The following is a 20,449-nucleotide window of genomic DNA, read 5'->3' as shown; positions in this document are numbered from 1 at the left end:
GTGTATGATGGGGCTGTGCAGAGCTTCAGATTCAATTCATGGGAGGTGCTCTGGAATGTGCTAAAGTGTGAATGCAGCAGCTGTGGTCTCATTAAAGCAGGTGTGTCTCCTTTCAAGATTGTGCAGCTGCCTTGGAAGGCTCCCTGCAGTGCAGCCCTAGTGTAAGCAGTATTATGATGTTGCATCTATTAATGCTTCCATTAGATTTATATTCCGCCTTTCCTCCGGGAGCTGAGAGTTGTGTGCTTAGTACCCCTTCCCACCCAATTTTTCCCTATAACAACAATCCTGTGAGGTAGGATGGGCTGAAAAAGAGTAATTGCCCAAAGTTTCTCAGTAAGCTTCCATGCCTGAGAATGATCTTAAAAACCTGAATCTCCAAGTCTTAGTCTAACTCCCTGACCAGTACATCACTTGCTAGATAGACAGACAGACAAACAGGATATCCCTGCACAATGAATTCAACCTTTTGCAGAATAAAATTATGAGAGTTGGAGTCTGTGGGGATATCACTTGGGAGGGCTAATGTTAACTAGATCATGCTACTTAGGTTAGCCACTGGCACATTCAGAGTAAGAACACAGTTTGCTGTCTGTGATGGAAGTTTTAAGATAAAAAGTGTTTCCCTTCTTTGGTGGTTATTGCACTTCACAAATTAGCATCACTTTTCAGCCTTTTGGCTAAGATCACATGGGTGTGTAGCATCATTTTATGCTTTGCTTGTTTGTAAAGCCCAGGAAAGTAACTCTGATGCTTAGTTTGATTGTATTATATTAAAAACCACACCCCTTAATAGTTTTCTTACCATACATATTGCTTTGTGGAGCGTTACTTGTCAGTAGCACAGTCCTTCTTTTGGGTGTATGTGTGGGGAGGGATACAATTTATATAAATGTTATAGCCACAGTAAAATGCTGTCCTGGCGAAATCACTTTCTAACTAGGGCTCTAAAGGAATGTGTAAAATGGGGACCTTTTGAATTGTGTAAAATGATATCTACTAGCTTGTATAAGCTTCCTTTAAAAAAAAATACCCCATGATCCTTCCACCCTTACTCTCTGTCCTGCTATGAGTTACAGTCCTTGTTGTGCTTGTTGATCTGTTTGCCATATAGTATTCACCTTTTAGTTTCTGAGTGAATGAAGAGTTAGCTTTTCCTACACCATCCAAAATTATTCCTGATATTTCTTGGCAAGTCAACAGTGCAGGCTCCCATCCCATAATGGTCTCATGCCATTAATTTTCTACCTTGTTGATAGGAGGGGGCATGGCATGTTCTCAGGACAGCGTGCATGAGTGTAAGAACCACAGAGTTGAAACAACTTGGGCCTTTCCTAGATGCAGGGCTGGTTCTAGTGTGAAGCACTTCTGGGAGGCCATATCTAGGGAGCTCATGGCTTCAGTTAACATGCTGCTTTCAGAAGCAATGAAAGATGCTTCGACGCATGAAAATGTCTTTAATGTGGCTTCCTTACATAAGCTATCTCCAAATTTACCATTTGTTCTTGAAGCTATAGGTTTGGAGACCAATCTCAATATTCAGGGTGAATTTTAGAGAGGGAAAAAAAAATTAGGAAGAAAAGCATTAAGGAAAATGTCACCTGTTGTCTGCAATTTCGGCTTGGGAACCTGCAGCTGCTGTGAATTTTAAAGAAGAATTGTGCAGTTAAACAAGGTAGCAGGATCACATTTAGTTCAGCTCTTAGGCTGTGGGGCCTTGTGCATGTGGGGTAAACCTGGCTGAAGTCAGTAAGCTTTACTTCTGAGAAAATCTGCCCAAGATTGTGCTTTTAGTTTGCATTTTTACCAGTTTTCCAGAAGTAGGTTTTTTAGGCTTCTCCGACTGAAGCTTTCTCCCCTATGTCTTGCAGAAAAAGAAAGGGAAAAAAAGCCACAATGTGATAGACTACTTCAATCCAACTAGTAGCAATTCTTCAGAATAAGACATCTTTCTATTACATTGATTTGTCACGAAGAATGAATGCTTATTTACTTAATGTGCTCTTTCTGAGAAGAGGCCTCTGTGTCTCTCACAGGATAGTAACAGGTTTGACATTAACTGCCTGATTTTCTGTTTTGAAAAGTGGAGGACCCAACATTGTTTATTCCTTCTCCCCAGAAAGCTTTAAGAGAGTCCCTAATGAAACTGATAAACAACCCCCTCGCCCAAAAAAATACCTGGTCAGGTACAATTTGAGAAATTGGTTGAATAGAGTCCAGTTTACTATGAATACAAGCTATTCATTTGTTTATAAATCACATTTATAAAGCTGCCCAACTCACAACTCTGTGACCATTTTAATGGCAAAATCATCTACAGCAGTGTTGTCCAAACTTGGCCACTTTAAGATGAGTGGAGTTGAACTCCCAGAATTACCCAGCCAGCCATGCTGGCTGGGGAATTCTGGGAGTTGAAGTCCACTCATCTTAAGTGGCCAAGTTTGGACAACACTGATCTACAGCCTTCCAGCGTTTACTCTGTTAACCAGTCTGCAACTGCCAGTTTTGTTACAGCTTTCGTACCACACTTCAATCGTACATCCATTTTTATCTTTCCGAGAAACAGCTGTAACCATATGGGTGTTGATAAAAAAAGAAGAGTAGTTCTGTGTCCAGTTGATTCTCACGTGGATCTTCAAATATTGACAGTTCACCATGACCTCTTGTCACCGATAGGCTGGAGGTCACTGAAATTCTATCCATGGGTATTAATATATGGAGGAATCCATTTTTTCATGAGGTGTTGTAGCCTTTCCCCCTCCCCTTTCCCTTCGGATTAACTGCTGAGAAGAAATTCAGATGAATCCTTGAAATGGCTTCTTTATTGGTAATAAATGATGTGGTGCGGATGGGAGTTGCAAGAAAGTGCTGCAGTGTTCAGGTATGAGCCAACCTTACCCTTTCCAGTAATATTCCACTCCATGGTTCCCCCCCCCCCTTTTCCAAGTCACTTCTGGCTTATTTTGCTGTTTTTCAGTTTTTTTGCCCTTCATGTCTGCCTCCCCCACCCGATTCCTGTAAACCTTGAAATTGCTCTTTTGTTTGTGGATGATGCCATCAGGACTATATAAGGATTGGCGTTTGCAAAACTAGTTTACTACTAGTAAGTAGACCTGTATTGATACAGCATTGCAAAGTTACGCTGAAGTGTTTTTAAAAAGTGTTTGGGTCAAATTACCAAGATACAGGAGCTAGAGCTTTCTTCAGGAATGAGATAATAACAAAGACTCCTATAGTTACTGCTGACTGTCATGCTTTCCTGAAATGCCGTAACAACCCTGGCTCAAAGCATAAATATCTGGAGCAGATTTAGTTATAACCTGCAGCTCAAAATATGGTTTTTGGGCTTTTAAAATAAGCAAATGTCATTTGGACTTGGAGCTGGCTGAAAGGCTTTTTGGTTTCCAAGACTGCTGCTGTCCAAAGGTCAGTTTATCAGATCTATAAGAAGACTCAAAGCCAGTTGTTGCAAGAGAAAGTCTTCAGGTTCCAGAAATGTTTTCCAGGATTTTGGTAAACACTGTTTAAATCCAGTAGCAAACAGTCAGTTATGGGATTGACTTCTGTGCAGATGGAACTAACCACTCTTCCCTTCAAATGTATAAAGCTCCTTAAAGGGAATACATAATTCAAACCTTCAGAATTAAAGAGGACTATTTTCAGTGTAGTGGCTACAACTTAACAATCATGCATTATTCCCTAGTAGATGGAACTTCTTGGACCTTTTCCAGAGAAGATTAGCCCAGTCCTTTAGTTATTGCTATGCAGGGCTACTGCACAATTTATGAAACATTTATCTTTATGCTTGCGAGATCAGGAAGTATCACCCACTAAGTGGAGTTTGCTAGGCATATAAGAGACTTATATCCAGTGATTTTGCATGAGTGAGAAATACTGCCTTATATGTAGGTCAAGATAAGTGATTTTCACCAGTTCCTCTCTCACTCTCTCCGCCTCCCTAGCATTTCATGTCTTATCTTTTTTAAAAAAATAATGAAATGGTTTTACAGTGCTAAAAGCTAATGCAAACTGAAATCAGAAGAAAAACAAAAGTATAGAAAAGAAGAAATACAAAGTGCAAAAAATAAAAGAAAATAAAAAAATCAATATTTAAAGAAGCGACTCTCAATCTTCCTTGCAACAAGTATAGGCAAATTAATAGTTCCCTTCTTCCCGTGAGATTACATACATAGTTCACTTCTTCCCTCAGCAACTCCCTATTCCATTCACAAATCCAAAAATCAGATTTGTCCAAATGTCAGCAAAAAGTCCATAAAGGGTTTCCAGAATTTTATAAAAATATTCCATATTTTAGCCCTGATCAAACAAGCCAACTTTATATTCCTTTCTTTTGCTTCTAACAATCTTAATCTTTAGTTCATCAAGTTGCTGTTGTAGAATTGAATATCCATGCAGACTTTCTTTCTCCCATCTCAAAGTTTTTTTTCAAGGTTTTAGAAACCCTCTTTTGTAAATCCAAAAATAAGTCCTTGCCCAGGTACCTTTTCATCTCTTGATTTATCATTCATGTTTCTCTGTCATCTCTGCTTTATAATCCTCAGTTTCTTTATTTTCCAATATTTTTCCATGAGACAGGATTTGTATCCCCTCTTCATCCTGTCCATCTATAAATTCTTCCATATTTTTGTCTGTCACATCTTTCATTCTTCTTTATAATTTTCTTCAAAAACTACATTTACTGGTGCAGAGATAATTGCTGTCAGATTGGTTATAAGTTTCCCAGTTCTTTAAAAATCCTTTGAAATATCTCAAATGTCATACCTTTATTTGTCATTGTGCAGATTTCACTTTTCTTTTTTGTGCCTAGAACTTTAGTTCCCTCTAGTGGCCCATTTCTATATTCATAACGTCTCAGGTTTCATTGTTTTGTTTTCAACTTTCAGCCAATCATTTCTTTCCTGGTAGACTAAACAATTTGTATTCCCATGGAAAATACTGTTTTGTTTACTCAGTTTTTCAAAAATCTTAGCAAAACTCCTAATATTCCAAACTTGTCTGGTCCCTTAATCCATTTAAAACTTTCTTAAATTAAATTCTTATTCAGCTTTTTGTCATTTGTTTTATATTCTTTTAAGTTCTTTAAACTGCTAGTTAACTTTTCTTCTATTTTGGGACAAAGTTTTACTCACCAAGTAGTTTTTCAAACCTGTTGTTTGGAAGATCTCTTTTAAGTGTAAAATAATTGTAAATCCAAAGGTGATTAGAAAATGAGGGTGGTTGAACTCAGTATCCTTAAAGGCTCTGCCGCAGTTGAGAGCTTGATGGCTTCCCTTGTCTCCCGGCACTCAGACCTATGGGATGACTGCTATCCTGCGGTCTCCTCGCGAGGAGCAGCTATCTGGAGCACAAGTGCATGATTTCTCATCTTCTCCTTATCTGAAGGGGTTCCACTGGACCAAGCTTGCCACTAGTCTGTTGGTCGTTGCTGCAATGGCATCTCTGCTCCTTCGGAGATGCCTAGTTCTCCATTTTCCTTATCCCAGCATTTCATGTTTTATCCGAGGGTCTACCAACCTTCAGGCCTCAGGAGTAGTTTTTGAGAAAGAAAGACCGCAGCGCAAAAACCTACTGCCTTACTTGCTCAATGGAAACGGTTTTGACTAGCGATAAAATCAGCCTTGGACTTAACCCGGTGCTCCTAATATTATTGACCCAGCCTCATATCATCTTTGCTAAATTCAAGTTTATTGATTGCTGCCACATCTGTCTCTCATTACAAGCCTAAAATGAGATTGTAAGAGTAGCCCAAAGTCTTACTATTGCTTCAACAAGTTAAAAAACCAGAGCATATGCAAAAATATCCCTTGTAGAACAGATCTCTAGATTATTTTTTTAAAGAAATAATATATATTCCATGCAACTTGTGAATGTGTACAGAATTCTCTGTGCTTGGTTTTGAGGCCTACATGGCTTTAAAGCCCTACATGGCTTGGTTCTTAGGTACCTGTAGGTCTACCTGCTTCAAATAGAACCTAAACATGTGGTCTGAACATCCCACATGGGAGTGCTGAAGATCCTGCCTGTGTATATGAGGTTTGGGGAGGCAGGAATCACTGCTCCTCAGTTATGACCCCAGATGGCATCTCTCGACATTCAGGAAAGGGGTGAAAATTGAGCTGTTTCATAGATACATAGATTGTTGCTAGAAGGGGAATGAACAACATTTCTTTCATATCTCAGATTATTTTTTAGTAGATTTATTATGCTTTTGCTTATTTTAATATGTGCTGTTAACTACTGGGAGTCTTGCAGGAGTGTGACTGTATAAAAATGTAAATAAATAAGTGAGCTACGTTACTGTCAGTGTATTTACTGAAGGTTAGAACTTCTGGAGAATGTAGATAGTCTATGCCAAAGCTCCCTAATTCCCTTTTTAAAACTTTGTGTGCCTAATTAATTTTTTAGTAGATTTAATTTTATTGGCAGGAATAGATTGTGGGAATAGGAAGCAAATAAAGTGAGAACGCTTTTTCAAAAAACTCCCTTTTTTTAAACAAATAATGATTTTACAAATCATGGTCAAATTTCAAAAGCTGCAAGACATTGAAAAACTTTATGTCTTGAGATTCTTGCTTTTCTTCTTTTAGAAATGAAGTTTGCCCTACCCCAGCTCCTTCATTTAATTTTGAGACCCAAGTAAGCACAGGTGTACAGGGGGGATTGTGTGTATGTGTTACTCTGTTACGACTCTTCTTGTTTCATTTGCAGAGGTTAAATTACTGGACCAGAATTTAGATAATTCAGATGATTTAGATGATTTAACTGGCAAAACATTCATATTAGTCTGGCCCCATAGTGAATTCAGCTCAAATGTGGCAGTTTTGATATGTCTGACTCATGCTATGAAATGTTAGCATTTGTAATGAAATCCGTTGAAGGTCCACCCGTGACCAGAAGCAATCCATTATTGTCATGGCTATGTCAGCAACAAATATTCTTGTGAAAGCAGTTTTCTCACAACTTGTACTAGGCCATGTCCTGTAATATAGCTCGTTAATTCCAGGAACCACTTTTTCCCCCCCAAAAATTATACTGTTAAGTGCTGTTTCATTCCAGATTTATAATCCTTTGAGGTATTGCAAAGTCTTTGATTGTGTGGTTTTAACTTTATGTATATATTTCCTTGTAGCGCTTCCTCTCCTACCGTATCTTAGGGTTAAGGGATATTTGTACAAATATTGTACTGTATACATATTTAGCATTTTTTAGAAGCGTCTGATGAAAGAACAAAGAAATTGTATTTCCCTCCAAATATTCAAAGTCTTTAAAAAACACACACGTACTGTCATTTTGCAGTTTTTGTGGTGCAGCTGATAGTTACAGTGCACTTCCTTTTAGAAGAGAGGGAGGGAGCATAAAATCTCCATCATAGCTGGCCTTTGTTTAAATAGCTGTCACTGCCCTTTCCTCCTGTCTATAGTCACAGACCATCAACCCTATCCAAGCATTCTTGAAAAGGATTTCTACAATATATAGGCTGATGGATGCCAGAGAGCTTTATACGTGGGAAAGAAAATGTGGAATGAGAAACACTAAAGTTAGAAGTGCAGCTTATAAGAAAGTATTCTTGAGTCTGGAGATTTTGTTCTATTTAGGAATTAACATGGGAAGACTGAATTATTTAAATTTACCTACAGCTAAGAGCTGTAGGGAGTAAAAATGAGGGAATCAAGTGAGAACCTGAACTCCACAGGTCAGAGTCAGAAGAGAAAGCTGAACTTTTATATTTATATTTACGTATTTATATTTCAGGTTTAGTCACCGCCCATCTCACTTGAGCAACTCTGGGCAGTTTACAGTAAAACAAGAATAAATATTAATTAAAATACGATTAAAATACAATAAAAACCATGTTCATACATGAAAGAGGAAGGAAGTGATGAGAGCCCTGAGAATAGCCATCTAACTAATAAGGGGCATGTTACCTAGAGACATGCAAAGTTGATCTTTTGGACAAGGAAAGAAGATAAAAGTGCAGAATCGTATGCTAACTGTCCTATGTCTGTTGCCCATAATAGTCGGTAGGCTTATAGGTGCAGAAAGCCGCAGCTTACAGAGGGAATTGCAATACAGGCATTGTTACACTAAGTAGCTCCAGTTCCTTATGTCGCTGATGTTGCATAGCCCTTCCTCCAGGCATCCACCTATTGTGGGAAGGATCGCTGGAGGGACTCTGCTCAACTTGCTCTTAATAAAACCTGGCTAGGGCTCTAGAGAACTTTCTGAAAAGGAGGCTGAACAAGATCACAGGGCCTCACCTGCAAATTCTCCACTTAATGCTCAAATTCCTCTACCAACCAAAGCAGGAGAAACAGCTCTGTAACTCAGGGCCTTCCCCAGAATATTCTCACAAGAGAAATCCACCAGGTCCTTGGTTTCCTTTGCTTTACTGGATAAATGCTTCCTTTTTAATTGGGCTTTTTCTGATGGTAGGGTCTTAATTTGATTGACTCTGCTGACTTTAGCTTTATTGTTTTTCCTTTAGCTCCTGTTTCCACTTTTATGCTATGTGCGGGTATGTGTGTGTGTGTTTATGTGCACGTGTGGTGTTTATTTATTTAATAAATTGATATGGCTGCCCATCTCATACACATGCCTCTGGACAGCTAACAGTTAAAAACAGAATTTAAAAACAGTTAAAAAAAACCCAAAATTAAAAACAACAGAAATAAAATAACATAGCAGCTGAGAACACTCATTTAACACAACCTTGACCAAGAATGGGCTTACTCATACTGTCAGGCAAAACCAGGTTTTCAATGCCTCTTTATGTGTGGGAGTATTATCTAAAATGGAAAAGAAATTGCACAAGCCTTTTGGGACACTTTAATACCCTGAGCCAGATTCTAATGTGTATGAGGCTGGTCAAATATCTCCAAACCCATTTTTGGGATCTCAGAAGGAGAACATTTAAAGGTGTCTGCAGGTGGGGTGTCAAAAATGTCAGAATGGCAACTACAAACATACAGTTGAAGCCTGACACATATATAAAAAAGGGTGGTAGAGTTTTGAAAGCATGGTTGTGGCCCCTGTCTTGATTTTTTTGACACCCTCCCTATGGACACCCTTGCTGGGCATCTTACATAAAACATTAAAACAGTCATAAAAACAGTAAAGGTTACAAAACTGATAGTAATACATAACTAATAACTACTAACATGACATAACATAACACATGGGGAAGTATAGCAACTCAAGGGATTATCACTACCGGAGTGAACTAATAGGGTTAGTCTAACATATACCCCTAGATGTGGGTCCCTTAACAAGCAAGTGAAGTTTTCTTAAAATAAGTAAGGTGGCCTTCTTACTGCCATGTGCTAGCTGCCAGAAGTATACAACACCTGTGTGGCATGGCCTACATTGGCTGCCTGTAGGTTTCTAGGTACTTCTAGTTCAAAGTGCTGCTGTTTTTATGCACTGATATTATTTTAGTCTGTGCATTGATGGCTCTGTTAGAGTTGGATTATTTTAAATATAATTTTTACTTATATTGTGAATGCTTTAATGTCCTGGTTTTTTCTTCTCCAGTGGCTGATTCAGCAGGTTGTAAATGTAAATAGAGTAAATTCTTTTGACCATCAGAGCCCCCTTTTTGGCTTCACTTATGTTGCCATTCATTACTTAAAATTTGATGAGGGTGATGGAACATGGGACCCCTGTTTTAGAGGCCAAGTATCTTAGTTAGGCTTATGATAGAGTGTGGACTGTGAAGGTATGTCAGGAATGCAAATTCCATATTTAAAATTAGTAGGCAAGAGTAAAAAGTAAAGTTACATGCTGGCATCATAATGCTATAAAATTTATGGCATGAGCAGACTTGGAAAGCTCTATTGAATTTTGGCTGATGCACATCAACAGTATTGTAGAGCTGGAAATTGCACAGAAAAGAGCATTAGAAATGGTTGAGAGAATGCAGCAGCTATCCTGTGAGAAAAGATTACAACATTTGAGGATTTTTAGTTTTAAACAAGAATGCTGGGAGAGGTGGGGCACACATGATAGATATGTGTAAAATATGCATGATGTAGTTGGATGCTAGAATCTAGGATCAACAAATAAAGTTCACTGGTGGGAGAGGGAGGAGAGAGCAAAAGTATTTCATGTAGGACATAGCTATATCTTAGTGTGGAATTTGCTTCTCTAAAATATAACAATGGCTGTTTATTTGACCATTTTATAAGGGGATTAAACCAATTCATGGAAGATAAGACCGTCAGTGGCTACTAGTCACCACAGCTACCTATTGCTTCTCTCATCAGCGGCATTGTGTTTCTCATTACCCATTACTAGGAAACGTGAGTGAGAGTGTGTTGTTGTACCACTGTCTCACTTGTAAGCTTATAGGCATCATATCTGCTACTGTGGGAATAAAATGCTGGACTAGATGGGCTTTGGTTCAGATCCAGCAGTGCTCTTTTTTCTGTTCTTTCTTACAGGCTGAGTGGGAAGAACTCTCTCCTTCTCTCTTGTTAGGAAGTATCATGTAAGAGACAGGGAAGAAGCATTCTCCAGAAGGTGCATTGTGATCCAGGGTCTGGGTGGTAGTTGTAGAAGACCGAAGGAGCTTTTTGCAGAACACAAGCTTAGAGGAAAATGTAAAACAGGATCCCCCCCACTCCAACCCTCTGTTAAGTCTGTTGCATTACAGTTTTCTCTGTCTATAGGATTTGCACTAGTTCCTGTATGTTTCAGGTCTCAAAATAGTGGGAAATCATGCTACATATTAATTTTGGCAATGGCAGGCAGAGAGGGTTCCAGCAGTTGCAAAAAATGGGTTTGTGGGCCGCAGAACCTCAAAAAGTTTGAATAAACATATTCAGATAAAATTTAAATGTAGATGGCAAAATGTATTGTCGAAGGCTTTCACGGCCGGCATACGATGGCTGGTGTGGGTCTTCCGGGCTGTGTGGCCGTGGTCTTGAAGTTTTGTTTCCTAACGTTTCGCCAGCACCTGTGACCGGCATCTTCAGAGAGCAGGAACACAGATAGGAGCAGTTCTCTCTGTGCCCAGGGTGAAGTGACCCTTCTGTGGGTATTTATAGAGATCTGGGGGGGGGGGGAGGATCACCCTGGGCACAGAGAGAACTGCTCCTGTCTGTGCTCCTGCCCTCTGAAGATGCCGGTCACAAGTGCTGGCGAAACGTTAGGAAACAAAACTTCAAGACCACGGCCACACAGCCCGGAAGACCCACACCAGCCATAGATGGCAAAATGCTAATAAAACGTAATGCTTTATCAAGTAAACCACAACAGCAGCAAACTATTTAAACCATTACATATTTTCATCACATATTTTAAAATGTACAATTAAGAAATTTAGACATTAAGAGCATTTAGTTAAACACCATATCAAATATGGGGAATCAAGTAAAAGTCTTTTTGAGGCTATTTATTTATGAAATTTGTACACCATCTTAATTTGGCCACATTGTCCTGCTGGTCTGATAACTCGTTTTGGTCGAGAGCTTACTCTGAGCTTTGGTAAAGTTTACTGATTATGTACTTACTTTCCTTTCAGTGCTTAAGGATTACATAGTTTCTTTTGGTTTTAAAAATCCATTAGGGATGGGGGGCTTCTAGTATCCAAGATTTTCCATTGAATTTACTTTGTCTAATGTTTTTGTGTTGTTTTCAATTTTTTGTTTTATTACAGGCGGAAAGCCAAGCCAAAAGCTCCCCTTCCTCCACCTGAAACAAAAGTTGCTGATTGCTCATATTTTGATAATCTGGAACTAACTAACTCCACTATGGAGCAAAAAGAAAATATTATTGACAGAGACATTGAGTTGTCTGTGGTTCTTCCTGGAGAGGTGATCAAGACTACTAATGTTAATGGCAGGTATGATGAACGAAATTTTGAAGCTGTTTTGCGGGTGAAGACCTCTGGATTTTCAGATTTGTTTATTTAAATTATTTATATGGCTGCCCATCTCACACACAGATTCTGAGACTTTCTAATACAAATGCATGAGTCAGGGTGGCTTAAATGAAATCTCCTTCACGTTAAGCTTGATCCTCACAGGTCCATGTTTTTTTGGCATTGATATGGAAGACATTTGTTATTGCCACCTGGATTTTTAAAATTTCCCAGGCTAGTTTGCAACTTTGGAATTTCCTAGTACTCTTCCATCCAGATACTAACCAGCTCCAACCCTATTTAGCTTTTTCAAGATCAGCCATGTTTGGCTAAAACTGCCATCTTCTATATTCAGGATGGTTTACAATAGCTAAACACATAGTTTGATTATATCCAGCACCTTCAACAGAAATCAGCAAAGTAGATTAAAAACAAACTTTATGTTCCCAGTTGGGCAAAAAGTCTTTATACAGTTAACTTTAGGCAGTGATAAAGGTGTCGAAACTTCTGAGGAAGGTTGTTGAAATCATTCCATTTATGTCTCTTTTCAAAGCTTATCTTGTGTGATATATCTGGGTGGAGGATTCTCTTTTTGATATTGCCAGGTTTGAACGTCATTGGGGAATGGGACCAATGTTGGTTTCAGCCAGGTATTCCATAGAAATTATCTTATTGGCATCTAATTTCCCAACCTTGTAAGATTATCATCATCATCCAGGACTCAGGTCTTGGGACCATTTTAGGTCTCTTCAGGTTTAGCATCGTGAGATTGCCTTTGCCTCATAAGCCCCAATCAAGCTGCTCTACTTTTTCTATAATCTCAAGGCCTAGAGAAGCTCTCTTATATGCATAGAGAATCTTCATTACTGATGAAAACTCCTTTAGTGACGTTGGAACCAAGGCCCTTAATCCTCCTGATAAAATCCATTTCAGCCTCTACAGTACAGACTACTGCTTTGGATATACTAGCGCAGAGCTTAGTTTTACACCAGTCTGCTAGAGTTATGTCATCATTGGATCTCCTTTCTCCTTCACAATTGGACTGCTTTTTATCCTTCCATCAGTATTTCTTACCAGTCTTTGATTTTTTAATCCACTCAGACTTAATACCTGTGGATCTTCAGATTGCAGTAATGGACTAGTTCACTTCTTAAGATCTAGATGACTGTAGCTGGAATCAGAGCCTGCCTCATTTTTCTGCCTTCTGCATCTTCATCTGATTGAGTAGTATAGATCAATCTCCCTTTTTTCTTACTGGAGACATCTGCCTTTGTGAACAATTACAGCACATGGCTCAGTACTTGGAATAGATATAAAACCTATTCTTTGAAATGACCCAGTGTGAACATTGATACAAAATGATACTTAGTACTGGTGGCTACCTGTCAGGGTTCAGATTTGCACTAGGATACTAATTGTTTCCAGTGACAAGGAAGGTCAGAAAGTGAATGTCTTTGGATAGTACATGGGATAAGATGCATAGCATACACTGTTTTTGAGTGTTAGAGACTACCATGCTGTCTCTTCAAGGAACAGATCATGGTTTCCAAAATGTTGATTGCTGTTAAGACATTGGCATTGAAAAGTCATGCTTCTAGTCTGCCAGTGAAGCTTGAAACCATATTGGAGACACTGCCTCTGAAGAGAGAATACCTTAGAGAGCATCACTACTCTATGCCATCAACTAACCAGCATCCCTCCTTTTCTAGGCACTGTTGCAGGAACCACAGATCCAATTCTAAGCAATGCTTCCAGTCTTACTGTTCATCCCAAATTGTGAAACAGAGACCTAAATGACCTTTTCATTCTTTCAGGAATTGTTCTTTTCCCCATAGAGATGTTAAGGTCAAGTCTAAATTCTATTTTTGACTATTCTTATTGCCCCTCTCTTTTCAAGTTCATGCCCTTGTGTTTGGAGGTACACTGGCTCACTTCAGAAAAACTTGCAAAGTCATTAGATTGCTGGATACTTGCCAAGGGATATGCCATTGACTTTGATTCTTTCTCTTCCAAGGAAATGTGGTGTCAGAAGGAAAATTTACAGGCATTATTGTACATACACTAATGTACAACACTTCTTTCCAAGCTTTGGTTTTTGCATAGACTGGAAGAAATTCAACTTCTGTCCCATGCAAGGTACCTCCTTTCACAGGAAAGATAATGGATTCAGTTTCTTGCCATGTACCAGATTATGGTGTAAAACCTCTGTGCTGAATGTCAGTACTATATATGGAAAATTAAACTCAGATTTTCTTTTTTTTAAAAAAATAGTCACTGACATTTCTACAGAAGTTTTTTTTTTTCTTCTCTCGCCCAGGTGTTCAGATATCTCTGTGCAACTGCATTTTGTGACATCAATATTGGCAGCTGGCTTTTGTCTGCAAGTACCCCAGCTGTTGGAAATAAATCACCACTTTGATAAAACAAACACCTGAACAGATTAAAAGGAAAAGAATGACTAATTTTTTTTTTATAAAGGCTGTACTTCTGATAGAAGAACTTAAACTACAGATGACACCAACACCAATCCAAAATAACGCTAATTTTCTGGGAAACAAGAACTGTAATAATTTGTAAGCATTGTTAATATGGGTGGAGATTACATAGCAGGAATACTTTTATGAACAATACAGTCATTTTTTTCCAAATGCTTCAAAGGTTTAGGAATGTATTAAGCTTCATGCATGAGAAAATAATTTTTTGGAGTCAAGGTTGCATACTAATATGCAGTGGCATCCAGAGCAAATGGGGCAGTGATGCCAGAGTGATGGATGTTCTGATGTCTTCACACAAATGCTGTAATAATGTATTCGTATCCAGATGTCTGATGCATGTATGTAAGTTATGGTATTTATGTGATGATGTGACACACATTTTGCCTCCCCGTCTCCTCTGCATACACCTATGCTAATTGATAAAACACCAGTAAATGATTGTCTAAATTGTACATAATTCATTTATGTACAATTTAGACATAAATTATATTCTTTAATTAATGATATACATTAATTAATGATATACGTTTAGGATACAGTGCAAAGAGGTAATGAGACATTCATTTGGATATTGGTTATAAATTAAAAGTAGAAATCATAGTGTATATATGCATTTTCTAGGATTCTGTCTTGCTTATTCTGTCTTGTTAGTAGAGAAAAATGCAGTTCCCAGTTTGCTAACTGCAGCCATTTAGTTGAATCCTAGTACAAGGATTCAAGCAGGAACAATCAGGCACCATTTATTGCCTGTTTGTGATTAAGATAGAGTACTTACGTGAGAACACAACCATCACCTTTGTATATTTTGTTCTGATAAAATCCAAGTAGCTAACCTGATTTGGCTCAACTTTTGAATTGAGAATTTGACTATAGAAAGAAATATTGAGCCTGAAGTTTAATTTTATTTTTCCTCTAAAATTAATCTCTCTTGGTTTGAAAGATAAATGAGGCAAAAGATTATCTGTTAGCATGTAACACTTTTATTGTAAGTATAATTTATGCTTTCAATTTTAAACATTAAAATGGTTAAACTATAATATTTCAAAATTCAGTTTCCAAAGTTAATGAAATAGAAAAGGCTAAAAAACAGGAAAGTTCGCTTGAAGTTTCAAGGCAGTGAATTAAATCCTCAAAGTTCTATGGATTGTATTTTATGCCACTTATATTCTGATCTGTAAGCTTATTTGACATCAGAGATGCAGTGTATTGAATATCTGCATATAATATTCTATCACTTTTTCTTCTAGCAAACCAATGATGGACTTATTGGTATACCTTTGTGCACAATACCGTTTAAATCCCGCAAGCCATACTATCGACCTGATGTCAGCTGAGAAGAAACCAATCAAATTCAAACCTAATACACCTATTGGGATGCTTGAAGTTGACCAAGTGATTTTAAAGCCAAAACAAATAGATAGGAAAAAGCCTATTCCTATCATCCCAGAGGTGAGAAAGTTAGTAAAGTCTTACTATTATCATTCCTCTATCTCCCATATATTTCATTTACCTTACTCTTCAGTGGATTTTATTCTGAAGACTATGGAGATAGTATCAGAATTGTTCATTACATTTTCTTTGAAAATTGCTGCAATTTAGTACATAGTTAGCATGGGTTCTGCCTTGGGATATGGATATAAATATAAATATATAATAAAGCAGTAATACACTGCCTTAGGACACATGTCAGCTACACAGTGCTCACAGATACCAAGGTACCTGTGATACTGGCCAGACAGCATTTGTCATTCCACAAAATTAAATTTTTAAAATTTAGATGAATTGAAATGTCATGATATTTGAGATAAGAGTGCTCTAATTTTGTGAGATGTTGGCATCCCTGTGCAAAGTGTTGAGATGTAGTTGTAAAACCTCACAAGAATAACAGTCTTGGAACATTTTATGCAATAAAAAAAAACAAAATATTTTGGCCACTAATGTATTTATTTATTTGTAAAGTTTATACTTCTCAAGCAAATCATCAGGACAGCTAACAAAATTAAGAGTTATATCACTTGGCCCATAAAAAGATCCATTGCTGATCCATATTTTAGATGCACCTATTCATGCTGAAATTATTTGCTTTGGATCCTTCTTGCTTCTTCCATTTACTTGCACCTCTCTGATCTCCTAAAAATTGATCCTGGCAGGCTTTCCCTTTTAGTAAGAGCAAATTACTCTTGATGTCATACTTACGACTGTTTCTTCTTTTCCTGAGGGGAAAGAACGTTAACAGCTAAAAACAACACTGCTCCAATTCATTCCACAACCTAACATCTTTAGGCTAGTATGCTTGAATGAGGGAGGCCTAGATTCATATCTTACAGGGAGCTGTAAACCATAATGGAATTTTCTTATGATCTTAGAAGAGTTGAAGAAATATGAGAATTAATTACTATTCTATAGTATTTTTTTTTTATGTTGAGTATTGCAAATCATATTGGTAATAATTTTGCATGGTGTGTGTCAGGTTCAGCCCAAGAACAACAATGAGGCAATCCAGTACAGTTCAGTTCCTTTATTAGCTTGCACCTAATAGACAGAATCTCACCAGACTAAACCTATGCTAAAGCAACTAGTGGATATAACCCCGTGAGACCCTAGGGAGGGGCTAGCCTCCTCCTCTTTCTGTTCCCACACCCTTGCTGCGGACTGAGGAGGCACTTGCTCTGGAATGTTTCCCCTCCCTCCTTGATCCTCCATTCCAGTATCTTCCTCGCTCAAGCCTTCCATTACAGTGTGTTTAACTCTTTAAAAAAATTATCTTGTTTTAGCAAACTGTGAGAGTTGTGGTAAACTATAAGAAGACACAGAAGACAATTGTCCGAGTTAGTCCTCATGCACCTCTTCAAGAAATTGTGCAAATTATCAGCAGCAAATGTGATTTTGATCCTTTACATACTGTTTTGCTAAAAACCTATCAATCTCGAGAGACTCTTGACTTGAGAAAATCCCTTAATGAACTTGGACTCAGAGAATTATATGCAATGGATGTCAGCAGAGGTAAGACTTATGGACTTGTCTGTCTTCAGAGCTGTTGCTGAAAGAAATGCTGGAAATATATTGTAAAGCACAATTTTTTGTTTTTAGTTATAATTTTGATTCTGCATTCCCATTATTGATTGTTCCAAAATAAAAGATAATACATGGTTGATTTACAAAAACATAGCGTAACTATCATATTAAGATCACTTTCCATTTATATTGCTAGATTACCTTCATAATATCATGTTAAGTAAAATAACTTTCTAATATTTCATAGTTCACATTTGCTAATTCTGGAATCCAAATCAGACAATTGGTCTATTACCGCTTTTCCCTAACTCTCATATACTAAGCTGATTCTATTTCCCTCTTTTCAGCTCTCAGATACAATACCCTCCCTGGGATTGCTGAAAATGAATGGCATGGGAAACAGATGCAAACTGTCAGATAAGCTGTAAAATAGGAATATCACAATATAATCTTATGGTTAAGATATTGGAATAGAACTCGGGAGAATCAGATTCAACTGCATCCTCAGCCAGAGAAACTCAGTGGATGACTTTAGGCCAGTCATACTATCTCAGCCCAATCTACTTCTCTTGGTTGTTTTTATCACATATATTGGAGAGAATTTTGTATATGAGAATCTTAAGAAACTTAGCTTTTATTTCCTAAGGCTTCCATGCAATATAAGCTTCTAGGGCAGTTTGTAGTGCACCAGTTGTACTGTCCACGAATTTACAATATGTCCTTTCTTTCTAGATATGATCAAATACAGGTAGTCCCCGGGTTAACAATGCCCAGTTTCTGGATGACCCATAGTTAAGAACAGAGCCTATTGTAGCAAAATTCGAGTCAAATACACAATGGTTCAAGTTAATTACACAATGGTTTGAGTTAATTACACAATACTAGTTATACAATATTATACAATAATACTGTTCTGGCTTACATACAAATTCAATTTAAGGACAGACCTTGGGAACCGAACTCATTCTTAAACTGGGGACTACCTATAGATTATTTTAATATCTTGCCTGTGTAGCTTTCAGCTGTTATGTTGAAACTTTTTAAAGAAGCATTCTCAGTTACAATTAAATTTGCATTTCTCTTTGTCTCTAGCCACGCCAACTGCTGAATACAGCTTGACATCATTACACGGTGAGTCATCTTGATCTCAGAGAGCAAATAGAAACAAACAATAAAGTATTGAGATACACAACTATTCTTGTTCAATGATGTTAGAATCAACAATTCTAATTACAATTTATCTAAATTAGATAACATTGATTTGTATTTGATAACATTGATTATGTATAGTACATCTAATATAGGATTACTCTTGAATGATCAGATAACTGTTGAACAACAACAGAGAAATTATACACAATTCTATCCTCCCTTGCCTGGGACTCTGGAGTTGCCTGAGAAGTGTCATAGGGGCTGGAGGAGAAATAAAAAATACATGACAATAATCTCCTCTAGACTTTCCACTCTTAAATATTTCTGGTATATCAGTGGAAGTACATATATACCTCTTTGGAGACAACTCAGAGGAGTTAAATCTTGATCGGTCCCACAAAAATTAATGTTGTTGCTGTTATTTTAATTACATTAAACTAGTTAATAGAAAAAACAGTGTACATTCACAAAGGAGTATTAATATAATGTATTTGCATAAAATTAATGCTCATTATAATTAAAAATGAAAGGGAGAAAAAAGGGGAAAGAAATCTAGAAAATTTTTATTAATAGAACTACTCTGAAGATTATGATTTGTTTCCTCAAAAAATCTTCTTTCTTGCTCCTTCATTGGAAAAACAATTCCTAAATCAAATGTTGACAAACAGCACATAGCAGTACTGTACTCCATTGGTGCAAATCAGGTGTAGATTTATCTTTCCATTGTTGTATATCTATTCTCCATGCTTGAACAGTCCATAATTCTTGATGCTTTGTTGGAGTCCAAATTCTAGAGATATAGCCAAATAAAAATAAATCTCAGATAGTATTGATGAAAGGAATTGGATCTATAAATTTAGAATAAAATTGTTGGTTAGATCTGTAATCTGTATGTATTTTCTAAAATAGTACAATATTATATTGTTTAATTCCCTTGAGTATGAAGGTCAATATCTTAGTAGACTTCTCTTCCTTTCCCCAATATGATTCCCTGAAAGTTTTTTTTAAATTTCACTCCCACTCCCCCCTTTTTTTTTTCAGTTTCATGCTTAACTGGAACCCAAGTAGGACATGGATAGATGTGACATAATCTTATTTTTACTATTTTTTTAATACTAATAACAATGGAGTCACCTTTGTACCATGTAATGTTAAAAGATTAGGGTTCCAGCTAAGGATAAACAAGTGTTGGCTAGTTTTAAAAAGATGAGAACTGGAATTGCTTGTTTGGAGGATATTCCCCCCAAAGATAAATAGCTTTTACAGGAAGATTGGGTGGTGGAAATATGTAGATAACAATTCTAAATGTGAAGGAGTTTTTGCCATTTTAATTAGTAGATTTTCTAAAGTGATTGTTGAAGAATGAATTTTTGATGGAGACGATTGTTTTCTGATACTTATGACTGACTGGATGATCATTGTCTAGTACTCCTGAACAAATGCATTATTGTTTTCAAGATCTAATAATAAGCTTGTGGATCAGTGATTTGAATCAAACTTTAGATCCCTTTTTAGATTGCGGTACCCCACCACCCAAATTATATTCTTGCATTCATAACATTGTCCACAATTATGTTTGATTTTAATTTAGTGGCTATTTGACATTCTGCTCATTCTTCCCAACTGTCATATGCTTTCCTTTCTTCTATATGTAGAAATGAGTGTGTGTGTGTGTGTGTGCACACACATAGGGATATGTGTGTATACACACACACACACACACACTCATTTCTACATATAGAAGAAAGGAAAGCATATGACAGTTGGGAAGGATGACCAGAATGTCAAATAGCTACTAAATTAAAATCCATTATTTTTCTTCTTTGCTTTTTTGCTTGAAGTAGGGGAGGAAAAGGGATGTGTGAGAATAGTGAAGGAATGGTTGGCATGTGCAGATAGGGTTCAA

The 20,449-nt window shown here is 37.3% G+C and overlaps 1 protein-coding gene across 8 annotated transcripts in view; it reads left to right on the top strand.

Moving 5' to 3' along the window:
• Positions 1–20,449, top strand: part of COBLL1 (cordon-bleu WH2 repeat protein like 1) — a 105,899-nt gene that overhangs the window by 56,166 nt on the left and 29,284 nt on the right. For all 8 annotated transcript variants that reach the window (XM_088146666.1, XM_088146665.1, XM_088146667.1 and 5 more), the window contains exons 2-5: positions 11,678–11,863; positions 15,624–15,825; positions 17,151–17,379; positions 18,484–18,522. In XM_088146666.1, coding sequence (XP_088002792.1) covers positions 11,678–11,863; positions 15,624–15,825; positions 17,151–17,379; positions 18,484–18,522 — 656 coding nt within the window. The remainder of the gene's footprint in view (positions 1–11,677; positions 11,864–15,623; positions 15,826–17,150; positions 17,380–18,483; positions 18,523–20,449) is intronic.

The sequence above is a fragment of the Python bivittatus genome, unplaced genomic scaffold (genome assembly GCF_059951505.1).
Source record: "Python bivittatus isolate LINGU-HERP-01145 unplaced genomic scaffold, Pbiv_v1 ctg000480_np1212, whole genome shotgun sequence".
NCBI classification, from domain to species: domain Eukaryota; kingdom Metazoa; phylum Chordata; class Lepidosauria; order Squamata; family Pythonidae; genus Python; species Python bivittatus.
Note: the sequence above shows the minus strand (reverse complement) of the source record. Positions and strands in the feature narration are given on the sequence as shown.